This window comes from Neovison vison, chromosome X (genome assembly GCF_020171115.1).
Source record: "Neovison vison isolate M4711 chromosome X, ASM_NN_V1, whole genome shotgun sequence".
NCBI classification, from domain to species: domain Eukaryota; kingdom Metazoa; phylum Chordata; class Mammalia; order Carnivora; family Mustelidae; genus Neogale; species Neogale vison.
Window position 1 is genome coordinate 90,047,458 of NC_058105.1, and position 16,339 is coordinate 90,063,796.

Consider the following 16,339-nt stretch of genomic DNA (forward strand, 5'->3'; position numbering starts at 1 on the left):
TGGAGCGAGCTTTCCGGTGTGATAAGAGTTGGTTTTGGGGTTTTCACTACTGCCATAGAGGAGGCGTCCAGGGCTGGATGGTGAGACCTAGGTGTCCATCATTACTGAGGAAAACAAAGGGCTGGTCTTATTATAGAAATCTGCTTCTTCATGTAGAACACGTGGCTGGCTCTGTCAGCACAGTCAGTGGAGCATGAGGCTCTTGATCTCAGGGTTCTGAGTTCAAGCCCCAGGTCGGATGTAGAAATCACTTAAGAAAAAAAATTTTTAGGGGCGCCTGGGTGACTCAGTGGGTTAAAGCCTCTGCTTTCGGCTCAGGTCATGATCCCAGGGTCCTGGGATCGAGCCCCGCATCGGGCTCTCTGCTCAGCAGGAAGCCTGCTTCCTCCTCTCTCTCTCTCTCTCTCTCTCTCTCTGCCTGCCTCTCTGCCTACTTGTGATCTCTGTCTGTCAAATAAATAAATAAAATCTTAAAAAAATTTTTTAATCCCCCCCCCAAAAAAAAGAAAAGAAAAGAAATATACCTCTTCATCTGTCATTGGTGGGCTGGGGAGAGATATTTCAACATATACGGTAATACATTGGGAGCTGTTCCAGCAAGGACATTTTTCCAACTGGAGGTATCTAAGGATGGGGAAATTTCAATGAGGGTCAATCAATAGGGGGCTATATGGGGCTCAATGAATGGAAAGATTTTCAAGCAGGCTAATCAATGAGATAGAGATCAGTGGTGGGTATTTCTGAATGGGAAGATTTGACAAGGGGGTTTATCAATGGGAGCATTTTGATGGGCCTGTCTGAATAAGGAGATATGTCAGTGGGTAGAGATACAGGAATAGGGTGATTTGTCGATAAAGCTTATCAGTGGGGGATGGTGACTGGCTGGGTTCAGTAGACAAAGCATGTGACTTTTGATCTCAGGGTTCTAAGTTTGAGCTCCAGGTTGGGTGTAGAGATTACTTAAAATAAAATCTGTTTTTTAAAAATATTTTATTTATTTATTTTTGAGAGAGGGACAGAGAATGCCTGAGCAGGAGTGGAAGGGGAGGGGCAGAGGGAGAAGCAGGGAGCCCGACCTGGGGCTTGATCCCAGGACCCTGGGATCATGACCTGAACCAAAAGCAGTTGATTAACTGACTGAGTCATCCAGGCATCCCGAAATAAAATCCTTAAAAAAAAAAAAAAAGATTGTCCATGAGAATTATGTCATAAATCGGGAATATACCATTTATAAATAGATTTGTGAACTGGGTGAACTGGGTGGTCAGTAGGGGATATGCTGGGGGATATGATGGGTAATTATGAAGAGAGATATTTGCCCCTGGGATCCCTCAGTGGGTGATAGATTGCTGCCAGGTATTTATAAATGGAGAGATTTTTCAGTGGGGGGTCACCAATGGGGAGATGTCAATGGGGTATTCATGAATAAGGCAGTAGCTCAACAGAGATATTTGTTATGGGGCTAGTTGTGAAAGAGGGGATTTGTACAGTGAGAAGAGGGAACTTTTCCAAGAAAAGATTTACCAAGTACTTAGAAACTGGTCACCTGTGGTCTTGGCAACAGAAGAGATTTGTATGTGCGGTGATTTCGTCACCCACGGTGAGGACTTGATAGCGGGGAACATTATCACTGGCGTGGGAGGGGGAGGGTTTCCTTAGAAGGCTTTGAAAATGTTGGTGTTTTTCGGTTGGGGAGACTTGCTCACTGGGAAAAAATGTACAAGCTTCAGAGGAATAAGAAAAAACATCCCAAACGAGCATATTAAACATCTGTAACATCTCTGGGGAGGTTACCAGGATCTCAAGTTAAACTAAGGTTTTCCGAGTGCATTTAATTATTACTACTGATATTATACATTATTTCCAATACTGTAAATAATCGTTACTGATAAGAATGATCCCTACTGTTGTTATTTGTGAAATTATATTCAGCATACAGCTACTACTAATGATAACTAATACTTGTAAGTGCTACGTATGACCTCATTTATTGCTCACACTGTCCCTGCGAGTTAGGCATTCTTTCTATCCCCATTTTACAGATGTAGAAACTGAGACACAAAGAGGTCATGTGATTTCCCCAAGGACATAGGGCTTGTATAGGGAAAGGGCAGGACTGGAATGCAAATGGCCTGGCTCCAGCCTTCATGTTCATGTTCTTATTCACTACACATCGCCTGTCTAGAAACAAAGTCACTGTTAGTGATATTACCCATGACGTTGTTATTTATGAGCGTTTTGTGTTTTGACCTGAAAAAAAAATACCCATGGGACGAACGCACGCATTAACCATCCTCCAACCCTAGTATGGACCTCAGAAGGATTCTGAGTAGGCACCTTGAGGCCTATTTTTTTTAGGGAGAATTATTGAGGCTCAGATGAGGCTCAGATGAGGGCCGGCCCCCCGGCCACCTGTTAAGCTGGGACTGCCCCCCCCCCAACTCCATGCTGCACACCTCACAGGGCTGTCATCCCCACGTGCTTCCTCTCAGCCATCCGTCTGTCCCCAGCAGAGATTCACACCCAGGCACGTGGAATGCTGGGGGTGGGGGCGTGTGACTCACTTTACTGGAGTAGATCTTCCAGAAGAGCTATGGGGAGAATGTAGGGACCCCAGGACCATAGAAATCCTGCCAGGGGCTCCTGCTTGGGGAGGTGGCCTAGGATGTCGTTCTGGCCTCCACAGGGCCTGCTGGTCGCCCGGCCTTGAAGCCCTGCCGTCTGTAACCAGGGCACCACCTGCTGGCGGGCAAGGCGGCGGGAGAACGGCCTCCATGCTTGGCTCTGGCCTTTTCCGCTGCTTCGTCCTACCTCACCTTCTTCCCACGGATTCCAGCCCAGCCAAGGGCTCAGAGAATGGGCACTGGGACCAGGGAACAACAGTGGAAGAATGCAGGGAGCTGCTACTAGGGTTTGGTGAACTGTTTGGAGCAGCTGAACCCATAGCAATGAGGGCACCAAGGGTCCTTACAGTCACATGCATCAGCCAAGGGGCCATTTGCCCCTTCCAGTGGATGGGGTTCAGAGCCTGCCAAGGCATAACTGAGGTCTCAATGTTGACACAGAAATTTTCGGTGCAGTGGTTGTCCCCAGAGTGGGCAGAGAATCAGGTGCAGAGAGCTCAAAATCTACCCATCCTGATTTAGGACGTATTTGGACCCTGGGTGCATCTCCCAGGAGTGCAAGAGCAGAGGGCCATAGAGGATCCAGGGGGCCAGCTTGCTGACCCCAGAACTCCCTGGAGGAGATCTGGTTTCTTGTTAGGAGCAGTGGGCAGTCCGATGGGAGGGAATTGGAGAGGGCCTCCTTTCCTTCACCGAAGAATGTGCACTGGAGCCTTTTTGCAAGCAGGTTCGGATCAAGGGTGATGCTCAAGTATGCACCAGTCTGAGGTTCTGGGTCCCAGGAGCTCACTTGAACCAGGATCCTTGGGGCATAAGGGACAGAAGCCAGAGACTGGGAAGGGCCCTGCTGGGGAACAAGAAGGCCTGCGGAAGGGAATGTTTGGAGCATCTGTCACTCAGGATTTATGGGGGAAGATGAGCCAGAAAGGTGAGGCTTGGGTCTAGAGGCCCCAGTTTGGGTAAGGCAACGTCTGTATGGGAGATACATGGGCAGTGTAGGCTGACATACCTGGCTGGTCTTGATTTTGAACCCTACCTGCACTTCACTGCTGTAGTGCCTTCAGTGGTAGTCAAAGGAGTTAGGGGAGGGGCTCCTGGGTGGCTCAGTGGATAAGTGCCTGCCTTAGGCTCAGGTGATGATCCTGGGGTCCTGGGATCGAGCCCCACCTCGGGCTCCCTGCTGAGCGGGAAGTCTGCTTCTCCCTATCCCTATTCTCCTTCTTCCCTGCTCCTGCTCTCTCAAATAAATAAATAAATAAATAAATATTAAAAGGGGGGAGTTAGGGAGAAGTAGGGGAAGGGGATGAAGGGCAGAGCTTGGGGATTTCCAGATCACAACTTCTCCTCATCCCTCCTATTCCTCAAATGGCCACTCTCCTGCAGGCCACAGGTGGGGAGCCCCGACTGCCCCTTCTTCTAGAGGCCCTGGCTGGGTCACGTGGTGAGATGGGACACTGGGGGGCTCTGAGCGCCCCCCCAGCTTTCCCCTTTCACTTAAGTCAGACTCACAGTACAAAACCTAAGGGTGGGGATGGCAATACCTCAGATGTGGATGGAACAGGGCTTCCTCCTGGATGACATCAGGGCAGTGCCCAGGGGAAGAGAGCTGTTTGCTGATCAGTCAGACATTTGTTGATGAGCTTGGCGACTGGAGGGGTCTGCCAGGGAGGTAGTGATTTGTCAGTAGTGGGATAATTTTCTAGAGAGCCCGGTGCAAACAGGGATCAGAAATTAGCCTGGTAAGCTGTTCTTAAGTATCAGGGAAAGCGAGATTATCTGGTACGTTGTGGTGGGTAATGCAGGTGAAATGGCCATTGCTGGTGTGGCCGATCGCGGGTGCCGATGCCGACGTGGAGAATGATTCCCAATACCTGAAATTTTAGGTGAAATGCAGATTTCGCATCCCTCACCCCCCTCGGCCTCGGTCCCCTGGTGCTGCCACCAGGTCATCAGAGACATGGATTTGTTCCCAGACATGACACGGGGACACTGCCTGCTGGATGGTAGTTCTTTATTTCATTGTCTTGTGGGATGAAGACAGACAGGAGTGGGAAGTGGGGTGAACACTGTGCAGGCTCCGGCTTCCGCTCGGGGTGGGATCTAGGCCACCCGAGACCGCAGGGACTGCCAGGTGCAGAGCCCAGGCTCTTTGGGCAGGCAGGCAAGCTGGCGGCTCTGGAAACCCTTGTCCGAGCCGGTGAGGAACTGGTCGGTCCACAAGCAATGAGTGTCACTCTGCAGCTTGCAGGGGAGGGATGAGCAGGCGAACACCTAGTGGAGGGAAGGGAGGCGTGTCTCTGAGGACTTCTCCCCCTGCCCCTACCTCCTTCCCCTGGAGGAAGGTTCTCCCCAGCAGAACCTTCCCCTCCTCAGTTTTCAACACTGAGCTGCTAGGGAGACCTGGTGTTGCCCCACCTGGGGAGAGACTCGAGAACAGCCCCTCCCGCTGGAGGAACAGTCACTGGGCTTGGCCACAGTAATCCAGCCAACTGTGATCAGTTTCCTGGAATACTGGTTGGGGAACAGTTATGTGTGGGGGGCGCGGTCAGGCAGGCTTCCAAGGGAACTATCCCGAAGGATAGGGAACAGCTGGCCCAGGGATGGGGGGTGGGGACTTGGGAATAGGAAAGAGCCATGGGGCTCAGACACAGCCACTGGGATCAGAGGATGTTCAGGGCCAGAGGGAGAAAGCCTTGGACAGTCAGAAGGGCAACGTAAAACACACCCCTGTGTGTGAGGCAGTCAGAGCAAGAATCGGTGCTGGGGAAAAAGAGTCAGTGGGTTGGGGGATCAGCACTTTGGGAACTTGGAGAACATTCTAGGGAACCAAGAAACAATCCCGGGGTGGGGGTGGGGGTATCAGGAATACACAGGGGGACTAGAAAATAGTCACAAGGGGGATTAAGAGGGAAAAGCAGCAGCCCGACGGTCAGGGGAACGGCGGAGTCCTCAGGCATCAGACACAGCTAAGAACAACCAGAATTTCCAGGGAACAGTGTCAGGTTCGGGGGAATAACAAGAGAGATCAGGGGCAGCCCTAGGGTTTGGGGAGCAGCCGTAAGGACAAGGAATGGCCAGAGGGAGCAAGAAACAAGACACGGTCCGAGGGTCGCTTTCCAGGCGGGGGACAGGGCCCAGGCTACTCACCGTGCACTCCCCGCAGCCGGCGGCATAGGTCTTGGTGAAGCCCCGACGCTGAGCGCTACTCAGTCTGTTCCAGGGAGCCACGAAACTGCAGGTGTTGATCTGCAGGTGTCCATTCTGCAGGTTTCCTGGGGTGTTGAGGGGGGGCAACAGGCAGCTGCTGATTGGCTGGGCCGGGGGGGGGGGGGGTGGGCAGGATGGCAGGCATCTCTGGAGCACAGACCCCGGCGGGGCAAAGCCCCGGCTTTTCTAATAGGCTGAGATCGGGGCGGTCCCCATTTCAACTGGGACCAGCCCCTCGGAGCCTCGCCTGGTCCTGGCTGCGGGGCAGCGTTGGAGGGACCGGCTGGCCTGGCACCGGGCGAGGGGGCGGGGCCTCACCGGTGATGAGAAACTCCTCGCTGCGGTTCTGGGACCTGTGGAAGTATCCGCAGACGCTCTCCAGGGCGGGGGTGTAGACGAACTGGATGTCAGAGGCATTCCCCAAGGCGCTGAACCCTTTGAACATCTGTCAACAAGAGTCTGTCTTACTGACAGCCCTCCCACTCCACGCTCTTCCCTGAAGTCCTCTCTAGCATCCTGACATCACAGCTAACTTCCCGGGCTTTGACTTCGACGGGAAGAAGATGTTAGGCAGTGCTGGGGAAAGGGCGGGAGGGATACCTTGGTCATCTTGATCTCGTAACGCCGGTTTAAGTTGGTCTGGTTGACTTCTGCGGTCCCCATGAACTTGGCCCTGATGACTGCAGGAGGGAGAGAGGGGAAGACGAGTCAAATGGACTGCCTGAGCCAATAAAGTAAAATAATCACAGTCCTAACATTTGCGAAGCCCAGACTTCAGTAGGGATCGCTGGAACACCAGCTGGCACGCCAACTGATGTATACCCTGGGTAATCAATTAATCTCTATATTGAGTGACTACTCTTTGCCAGGAGCTGCTTTAAGCCTTTCTCATATACTCATCATGTCTTCATTCGCTCCACAGATATTTCAGAGCACACCGTGTGCCAGGCACTGCTATGGGTGTTAGGAACACCACAGTGAACAAAAAACACAGAAGCCCCGCTCCCTTGTGAAGCTCACATTCTAGCCAGGAAGAGACTGAACACAAGCAAAATAAATAAGCGTATGGGAGGTATTCAGTGTGTTGGGGAATTTTAGAGCTGGGATCAGGAGTACTAGGGGATGGGGGTTAAAATTTCGAACAGAGTAGTCGAGAAAGACCATCTGACATCTGGGGCCGCCCCACCCCAAGACCTTCGCAAAACAGTGTCCCAGGCAGAGGAAGCCGCCAGTGCAAAGGCCCTGGGGTGGGACTGGGCCTGGAGAAATCAAGGAAGCCTGGGGATGCCAGGGTGTCTAAATCAGTCAGTGCAGGGCTGAGTGGGATTGCTCTAAAGGTAGGAGCCATTGTGAACCTTGCGGGACTGAGGGGAAACCAAAGCACGGAGTGTGTGGGGCAGAGTGGGGTGCACTCACCGATCTGGGAGTCGCAGAAGGCTGTCTGCGGGTGCGGTGGGGCACAGGTACAGGCCCTGCTGGGGGCTGTCAGCCACAGCAATAACAGGATGCAGGAGGCCAGGGGTGCCAAGGGTGCCATGGTGGGTGCTGCGGGTTGGGGAGGAGTGGTCAGTGGTCCTCTGCCAATGTGTGCAGCACCCCCTCCGACCCCCACTGCCAGCTTGGAAGGCAACTAAGCCACTGCACTCTGGGCTTGAGGGGTTGGAGGTGTGTGGAGATTTTAAGGAAGTTGGGGATTTGGGAGTTGGGAGCCCAGAGGAGCTGAGAGGGCTGGGGGTTGGGAGAGTCTAGGAGTTGTGGTATTTGAGCGATTTCAGGGACTGGGTGAGTGGGGAGGGCAGGAGATTGTGGGATTTAAAGAATAAGGGGGCAGGGGGGTTACAGGATTTAGGGACGCGGGAAAGTTGGAAGGTCGAGAAGCTGGGGTGAGGAATTTGGGGTTTGGGGAGCTGGAGGAGTTTGGGGTTTCAGGGTTGTGCATATTAAGATTGGAGGAATGGAGAGAAGCTCAGGAATGGGGAGGACATTGGGGGTTCAGGAAGTTTGGGGACTTAAGGGGGCGGGGTGCCTGAAGGATTTGGGAGCAGAGAACGTGGTGGAGTTGGGGACTTGGGAGTCTGGAGGGTTGGGGGAGTGGAATTTAGGGGAGCTGGTGGCCTGGAAGGCAGCTGTGATATTAGGGGTTCATGGGTTCAGAGGAGTCCGGGGTTGATGTCGGGGTTCCAAGGAGTTTTGAGCGTGGGGATCGGGGGACCCGGTCCAGCGCCCTCCCGCCCTCTTCCCATTGACCAGCCCAGGATCCCAGAACCCGCCGCCGGCCGGGCTGAGCGGCCAGGGGTCTGGCAGGAAAGCTCCGGCCTGGCTCCAGGCCCCGCGGGGCTGCCCAGGGCCCCAGCCTACCTCTGGTGTATCTCTCAGGGGTGCTGGGTCTGCGGCGATGGTGGCAGGGCCTGAGCAGCAGGGGATAAATGTCCACGCGAGGGGCGGGGGTGGGAGTGGTGCGGAAACCACAGGCCTCCAGGCTTCCTGGATGCATTACTCATCCGCCCACCCTCGGTGGAGGCCAAGGGGCGGGCCGAGGGCTGCCGAAAAGGAGATGCACCCTCCTCCTCTCCCTCCCTCTGGGCCTCGCCCTGGCCACCCACCCCCATCCCACATCAGTCACCATCCTTCCAGGCAGCCTCTGTGCAGGGCTTAGAGGCAGAACTAGCCCCCCTCCCAAGGCAATTCCCTAAATTCTCCAAACTCTCTCCAAAGTCTACCCAGTCCCCCGCCCAGCTCCCCATGGCTGAAGCCCCAGTGAGTTCATCCCTTTAATAAACATTGCTTGTGCGCCTACTGTGTGCCTAGCACAGCCGAAATCCCTCTCCTGGGAGATCTGACAGTCTGGTGAAGGGCGAGCAAGGCAGAGAGGAAACAAATGGAGTAGAAGCAGGGAAGAGAGATAAGGCAGGTAGGGGGAGCGGATGAAGAGGGGGGTAAGGGGGGTGCAAGGCGCCAGCTTTTGCTTTGTCTTCAGCCAGCCTCGTGCTCCCTCATCAAGTGGAAGAGGAATACAAGGTAGGACAACTGAGGCACGGAGGGGTTAAGTGACTTAGCCAAGATCACCGGTAGTAAGTAGCAGAACTGGGATTTGAACTCAGGTGGCCTGAAGCCAGAGCCTGGATCTTAACCCCTCAAAAAAACACAGGAAGGGGCTCCTGGCTGGCTCAGTCCGCGGAGCTGACTATTGATCTCGGGGTTGTGAGTTCCAGCCCCACATTGGCTGTGAAGATTACTTAAAATAAAATCTTTAAGAAAAGCAAACAAACAAACACAAATGATCATAGATCATTTATGGAACACCAATTGTGTACCAGGCACTCAGCATAACTTTTCTCACTGAAAGCTCACAGTAAAACCTCTGAGATGGGTACTGGTGTTATTCCCATTTTACAGATGAGGAAATAGGAGCATAGAGGGATTGGAGAACTTTCCCAGGATCACAGGACACGGCTGGGATTTGAACCCAGGCTAACCGGTGCTAGGCTCTCACCGAGGTGTGGCACAGCCCTGGCAAGTGGGGAACGTGCCAGTGAAATAGTGAGCATTGGGGGTTGGGGGGGTAGTTCACTGGTGGGGAAAGAGGGCAGTGAGTCAGGAGAAAACAGATCCCCTCCCATCCTGCCCTGCCCCTTCCCCACCAACCCTCCCACACCTCTGGAGGGGAGGTGGTGAGGCAATCTCTGCCCACCAGCTTCCAGATGCTGCCTGAATCTTCACTGGGGTCCTGGGAAAGGGCTCTAAGGGCTCATTAACGTCCTTTGTTAGTCGGGGAAGGAAGACCAATAATAATAGTGATGGGAGCGATGCCGGCAGCCACTTACTGAACACTTACTGCGGGCTGTGCCCTATATTCTTTGTATAAATTCTCCCTTTTGGTCTTCATTGCCCCCTTGCTCCTGAAGCTTGCGGAACTCAGGGAGGTAAGCTCCGCCAGCACCACCGCCACCAGCTGTTATGGGTATTAAACCCAGCTGTAAAATCTCGGTGAGTGCTTTGATCCCAGCTGCTTCCTTGTTAATCAATGTTGGCTGCCCCTCCCCCCACCCCCACCCCGTGCTGATAACGGCGCCCCGAGCTTTTTGAGGATGGAGGAGGCTTCCTGTGCGCAAGATAGTGCACTAAGCACTTTTCCTGAAATAACTAATCTCTTCCTCCCAATTTCCCTGGTAGGCATAGACTTGCGTCTCTCCCTAGGCAGATGAGGAAAATGCGACACACCAAGGGGTCAAGAGCCACCAAGCAAGGAATGAGGATGAAGAAATGACCCTGATGGGGGGGAAGGGAAGTAAACCAGGAATTTGGGGAAGCCGGTTGTGAAAGTGGGGAGGGAGAGTGAATGAGGCAGGGGCTGAGTAAGTCAGCGCTTGGCAGGAGGGAGCTGCGCAGGAAGGGAAAGCCCCTCACGGACGCTGCTTCCCAAGGCCGGCTCTGACTCCCCAGCCTGAGTCAGCCCCAAGTCGGGCTGCATGTCTACAAGTGAGGGGTTCTTGGCATCTGGTTTGTAGTGCGGGCTTTGAAACCGGGGAGGGGGGGTGCTGTCAAGGAGGGGTATCCAGGTGTGTGATCCCCGGGGGGAGTCCGATGGGTGGTGAAGGAGGACCATGGGGCCGGCTGGGTGTGCGGAGCAGACGCCCCATCATTGCCCACAGCATGCCAAGTGCTTTGGGCCTTCGTGGTACCCCTTGTACAGATCAGGAAACTGAGGCCCAGGGAAGGTTCAGTGACCTGCCTGGGGGTGCCATGTGGCCTGAGGAGGAGGAGAGGCCGAGAGTCAAAACGCAGGGCTCTCCGGGGGAATCCTAGAGAGCAAAGCTCCCTGCCCTCCTGCACACATGGGCCAGCACAATCGCGCACCGACACCCGACACCCAGGGCTGTGTTCAGGCTCAGGTCCAGCGCAAACAGGGAATGTTTATGAAAAGAGGGGCCTAGAAACATGGGGGACTGGCGGTGGGGTGCGGGGGGTGCATGTGCACTAATGCGCAGCTCTCCTGTGTCTCTGCCTCCAAGAACTGCGTGTGTGCCTTTAGGTGGCGTGTGCCCCTCTGCGTGGTGCAGGCGTGCTCCATGTCGCTTCAGGGAGTTGCCCGTCAGCCTCTGCAGAGCGGGTCGAGGTTGCGCGTGTAATTGTGGACGTGGTGTTCGGCTCCGAGCTGGCGTGTGCGCTGGAGCCTTGCGTCAAGCGCCGCCTCTGCATTGTCACCCTGGAATGCTAACTAGAGGATCCCCGTAACCCCTGTCCCAACACCGTGCCTCTCAGGGCCCCGTCATGACGCCAGTCATTTGGGAAATGAGGAAGGTGGGGGTGCGGGGAGAGAGGGTGAGGCCTGAAGGTCAATCGGTCACCCTGAGCCTGCGGGCTTCCTGTGCCTGTCGGGAACTGGGAACCGCCGCCGCCGCCCCCAGCAGCCCCTCCGGGAAAGCCATCTCAAGGGGGCGAGAGGGCGAGGGGGCGGTGGTGCAGGGCCCTGAGCTGGGGGCGCCGGGCCCCGGCCCCTCTCCCCAGCCAGGGTCGCAGGGCACTCGGGGTACCCCCACACCCAGATGCTTGTGTGTGTGTATTTCCGTTTGTATAGATGGCAAGGCATGATGTGTGTGTGTGTCCCTAGATGTACGTTTTGCTCCCCGGGGGCGTGGTGTGGGTGGTTATGTGACTACCTAGAAAGGTGGGTATCTCTATAGGAGGCATGGGTCCTATTCATTGTGCAGATGCCTGGGAGTGTTGCGTGTGTGTCTGTGAGTGTTAAGTCTGTGCCCGGTTGTGTCATGTGTGCCTGTCAGTTGTGTGTATCTCTGGTGCATTCTGAGGGTCGTCTCTGTATTGCGTGATAATCCTCCATGTTGTGTATCCCTCTGTCTGGTAGGTTTGGGTGAGAGGAAAGGGGCTGCACGCACATATGTGTGTGTGTGTGTGTGTGTGTGTGTGTCTCTCTCTCTCTCTGCTGCTGGGCAAGGAGGCTGGCCAGGAGCGCCTGCCCCAAAGTGCGAGCACCCGGCTGGCTGAACGACTATGTGGATATCTGTAGCCAGAGAGCAGAGTGTGCCCAGAGCCTGTATTGGTTCTGGGTCTTTCCATCTTGCAAGTGTTGACATGTGTGGGAATCTCTGGGTTTGGCTGTGTAGGTCTGAGTTCTGAGGGTTTGTGTGCCGGTCTGTAGGTTGCGTCTGTGTATGACTGATGCTCACACACGAGGCCTGGCTGAGGGGTCTGGTTACTGTGTGCTCACCACCACACCCCCGTGCACGCACAAGTACACACTCACTTCTCTATTATCCATTCACTGTCAAAACAAACTTTCCCTTTTCCGGAAAAGTCCCCCACCCCTATCCCATGCCTCTGCCTGGGAAAGCAGAGGCGGAATGTCTGGCACTTGGGGGTAGTGGAGGGAGGGATGGGCAGGCAGGGCTCAGAGTTCGATTCTGGGCTCAGAGACGCTGTGTGACACCCTTGCTGCTGTCTGTCTCTGACTTGCCTCTTCTGGGAAGTGGCTCCTGATGTGGCTCCCGCTAAATGGGCTTCTCTCAGTGCCATCCCCCACCCCTGGCGATCAGACCCCCAGCCCTGACCATGCTCTGCCTTCCCCTCCCCAACCAGCTCAGCAGCACGACGTACCCTGTGGTGGTGAAGATGGGGCACGCACACTCCGGGATGGGCAAGGTGAGTCCCCAGACGGGTGTGTGTGTGTGTGTGTATGGTGCACACTCCTGGCATTGTGCATATGTGTGTACGTGTATATTGCATAGTCAATGCACCCCAGTCATTCTGTACGCTTGTGTGTCCTGGGGCATCTTTATCAATGTGTATTGTTTCCCTTGCATACTTAGATTATGGTGGCCCAGTCTTCTGTCAGACATTCGACCAGTTCTGTGTGTCCTGTTCTTTTGTTCGTGCATCCTGCTTCGTGCCTCTGTGTATGCATGCCTCTGGGTTGAACATACAGCATGTGATCTTTCATGTTCAAGGGTTTCAAGGTCCTGTATGCTTTCCATCCCCCTGACCCTGGCGCTGTGTATGTAGGAAACAGACTTGGGATGTGTATGTTCGTGTCTGTGCTTCTGCGTGCTTTCCCACTGACTTTGGGTCTGGGTACTCCATGCACAGCTTTACTGAGATAAAAGTCACTGCCCATAACACTTACCCACTTGAAGTGGACAATTCAATCGTTTTCAGTATGTTTCAAGTCGCATCTCCCCACCTGTGTGTCTGTTGCATCCATGTAAAAACTCTGTACTCAGCTTCCTGGGCCGTCGGCGCGCGTGCCCCCACCCAGAGGCCTCCCCAGGCCCACGGCTGCCCTGACCTCAGCAGGCCCTGACCCCCACCCTGCCCCCACAGGTCAAGGTGGACAACCAGCACGACTTCCAGGACATCGCGAGCGTTGTAGCGCTGACCAAGACGTACGCCACCGCCGAGCCCTTCATCGATGCCAAATATGATGTGCGCGTCCAGAAGATTGGGCAGAACTACAAAGCCTACATGTGAGTGAAGAGACCAGGGCCGGGGTCGGGGTCCCCTGCCCTGGGAAGCCCAGGCTCCCCTGAGCTTCTGTCCTCTCTCCTCTTGCCCCCTACCCCAGGAGGACGTCAGTGTCAGGAAACTGGAAGACCAACACTGGCTCCGCGATGCTCGAGCAGATTGCCATGTCTGACAGGTAGGGGTGGCCCAGACCTGGCTGGAGGGCAGGTTGGGGGAGGGGAGTAAGCGTGGCGCGCCCCAAGCCAGGCGCTGACAGGCTGCCTTGCTCTCTATCTCGGCAGGTACAAGCTGTGGGTGGATACATGCTCAGAGATTTTTGGGGGACTGGACATCTGCGCAGTGGAAGCACTGCATGGCAAGGACGGAAGGGATCACATCATTGAGGTGGGAGCACCCAGAAAGTGGTGGGAGTACAGAGGGAGCAGTGGGCGCATGAACCCTGCAGCTCTCCATGGCCCAGCAGGGGGCTACTAAAGCCCTCTGCAAACTGTAAAACACCTTATAAAGTAGGAAATGCCACGGGAACAGCAAAGTGCCTTATAAAACTATTTTTTTTAAAAAAAAGGAGCTCTGTAAACTGGGAGGGAGGTCCCTGTTATCGGAGCAAAGCACTTCAACATTCCAGAGTTCTTTACAGACAGCTGTGCCTCTGGGAAACAGTAAAGCCATTTATAAACTCTAAAGCGCCTTGAAAAGTGGAGGGCTTGGTAAACGGTAGGTAGCACTTTATCCGTGGTAAGGCATTTTGTAAACAGTGGTGCCCTTGCAAAGCACTTTCCAAAGTCTAAACACCATGTATCCCCTAGTCCCTTGAAAAGGATAGCGGCATTGTAAACTGTAAAGCACCATATAAGCCACAGAGTTCTTCGAGAACGAACAAGCACCGAGCACACTGTAAAGCAGTGGTTGGTAAAGGTTTTCTGTCAAGGGCCAGAGAGCGCACATTTCAGGCTTTGTGGGCTGTATGGTCTCTGTTGCAGCTGCTCTGCAAAAGTAGCTGAAGTCAATATGTTAAAAGAAAGTAAGAAAGAAAAAAAAAGGCATGGCTGTGTTCCCCTAAAACTGTATGGACATAGAAATTTAAACTTCATATATTTTCACGGGGCATGGAATCTTCTTGTGTTTTTTTCTCCCCAACAATTAAAAAATGTAAAACCCAACCCTTAGCTTGCAGGGGTCATCCCCAAAAGTAGGGGGAGGTGCAGATTTGGTCCCACACGCCACGGGCCTGATCGTGGAACTCTACGCTGTAGGTTCCCCACGCCCCTTCCTGAGCTGTAAGTTACCTTGTGAACAACAGGCCTTCCTTACACTGCGAAACTGATGCCTCTCAGCCGGAATCTGCTTCCTTGGCAGCAGCCCATGCCTTTCAAAACAGAAGGCGCTTTGTCACTGTCACCCTCCCAGGGACCTGCCGCCTCTCTCCTCACTGGACCCCATTTCCTTCCCCAGGTGGTGGGCTCCTCCATGCCGCTCATCGGGGACCACCAAGATGAAGACAAGCAGCTCATCGTTGAGCTTGTGGTCAACAAGATGGCCCAGGCCCTGCCCAGGCAGCGGCAGCGGGATGCCTCCCCTGGCCGGGGGTCCCACAGCCAGGTCAGGCCCCCAGCGCTGGGAGAGGGCCAGCCTGGCCCCAGGAGGCTGGTGGCGGGCCGGCCAGCCCCAGGTTACACCACCACAGAGCTAATCAGTAGCAGGCAGAGGGCACAGCCATGACCCATGTGTGGCGGCAATGACCAGTGGTTTAAAAAAAAAACATGATAAAACAGCCGCTATCCTGATTCCCCCCCCCCGCCCCCGAGTGCCTCCCAGCCACCCCCTGGGAACTAGCCCCCCCCCCCCCCCCCCCCCCCCCCCCCCCCCCCGCCCAAACACACACAGCCCCACATCCCCTCAGCTCAGCCACAGACTCGGCAACACCCAGCACAGGGGGAGCCCGTGTCATTTTGATTGGCTGAGGCTCAGGCTGGCCGGTAACTATTTTGAACCTCTCCTGCTCTGCTCCTCTGCCGCAGACTCCGTCCCCAGGGGCCCTGCCCTTGGGCCGCCAGACCTCCCAGCAGCCCTCAGGGCCTCCGGCTCAGCAGCGACCCCCACCACAGGGTAAGTGAGGGACCAGCTTCCGGGACCCCTACGGGACTGGCAACCAACCCCCCCCCATGCCTCTCACGTGTGTACTTTTTCTGTCCCTCAGGTGGCCCTCCACAGCCGGGCCCAGGCCCGCAACGCCAGGGACCCCCGTTGCAGCAACGCCCACCCCCACAGGGCCAGCAGCACCTTTCGGGCCTTGGACCCCCAGCTGGCAGTCCCCTGCCCCAGCGCCTACCAAGTCCCACATCAGCACCCCAGCAGCCTGTGTCCCAGACCCCACCGCTGACCCAGGGTCAAGGCCGCCAATCCCGGCCGGTGGCAGGAGGCCCTGGGGCACCTCCAGCAGCCCGCCCCCCTGCTTCCCCATCTCCCCAGCGCCAGGCAGGACCCCCACAGGCTACCCGTCAGACATCCGTCTCTGGTCAGGCTCCGCCAAAGGCCTCAGGGGCCCCGCCGAGCGGTCAGCAGCGCCAGGGCCCACCCCAGAAACCCCCAGGCCCTGCCGGCCCCACACGCCAGGCCAGCCAGGCGGGTCCCATGCCCCGCACTGGGCCACCCACCACGCAGCAGCCTCGGCCCAGTGGCCCGGGCCCTGCTGGACGACCCACCAAGCCACAGCTGGCCCAGAAACCCAGCCAGGACGTGCCACCACCCGCCACTGCCGGGGGACCCCCGCACCCCCAGCTCAAGTAAGAGGACCCCACGGCAGCCCTCGCCTTGCTGCTCACAAAACAGGCTCCCAAACCAGGAGAGTAGCCCCAGCTCCCAGGCTCCTCGGACCCAGGCCCCATACAGGAAGTCCCGAGAGTTCCATCTCCAGTCTGAGCAGAACCCTCCTCCGAGCTATCCACCCCCCAACCTTGCCCCAGTTCCTGGGGGCTCCTGCCCTCCATCCCAGAGATTCGTTCCAGAATTCCAGAGAAACTTGTTTTTCT

At 55.5% G+C, this 16,339-nt stretch overlaps 2 protein-coding genes across 3 annotated transcripts in view; one reads left to right on the top strand and one right to left on the bottom strand.

The window, feature by feature from the left end:
- SYN1 (synapsin I) overlaps positions 1-16,339 on the top strand; it is a 47,021-nt gene that overhangs the window by 28,828 nt on the left and 1,854 nt on the right. For both annotated transcript variants that reach the window (XM_044235852.1, XM_044235853.1), the window contains exons 6-12: positions 12,429-12,491; positions 13,170-13,312; positions 13,411-13,485; positions 13,592-13,694; positions 14,763-14,909; positions 15,329-15,416; positions 15,508-16,093. In XM_044235852.1, coding sequence (XP_044091787.1) covers positions 12,429-12,491; positions 13,170-13,312; positions 13,411-13,485; positions 13,592-13,694; positions 14,763-14,909; positions 15,329-15,416; positions 15,508-16,093 — 1,205 coding nt within the window. The remainder of the gene's footprint in view (positions 1-12,428; positions 12,492-13,169; positions 13,313-13,410; positions 13,486-13,591; positions 13,695-14,762; positions 14,910-15,328; positions 15,417-15,507; positions 16,094-16,339) is intronic.
- On the bottom strand, positions 4,619-8,339 carry TIMP1 (TIMP metallopeptidase inhibitor 1). The gene is made up of 6 exons (XM_044235857.1): positions 8,190-8,339; positions 7,248-7,376; positions 6,432-6,511; positions 6,150-6,276; positions 5,772-5,896; positions 4,619-4,895 (listed from the first exon to the last, which is right to left on the bottom strand). The coding sequence occupies exons 1-6, from the start codon at positions 8,323-8,325 to the stop codon at positions 4,725-4,727; spliced, it is 768 nt and encodes a 255-aa protein (XP_044091792.1). The 5' UTR covers positions 8,326-8,339; the 3' UTR covers positions 4,619-4,724.

Excerpts from the sequence above, each read along its gene's own strand:
- TIMP1 (XM_044235857.1), bottom strand. The coding sequence starts at position 8,325 with ATGCATCCAGGAAGCCTGGAGGCCTGTGGTTTCCGCACCACTCCCACC. Across the intron at positions 7,377-8,189 it reads CCCTGAGAGATACACCAGAG|CACCCACCATGGCACCCTTG; the intron begins GTAGGCTGGGGC and ends CCCAACCCGCAG. Across the intron at positions 6,277-6,431 it reads ACGAGATCAAGATGACCAAG|ATGTTCAAAGGGTTCAGCGC; the intron begins GTATCCCTCCCG and ends TCTTGTTGACAG.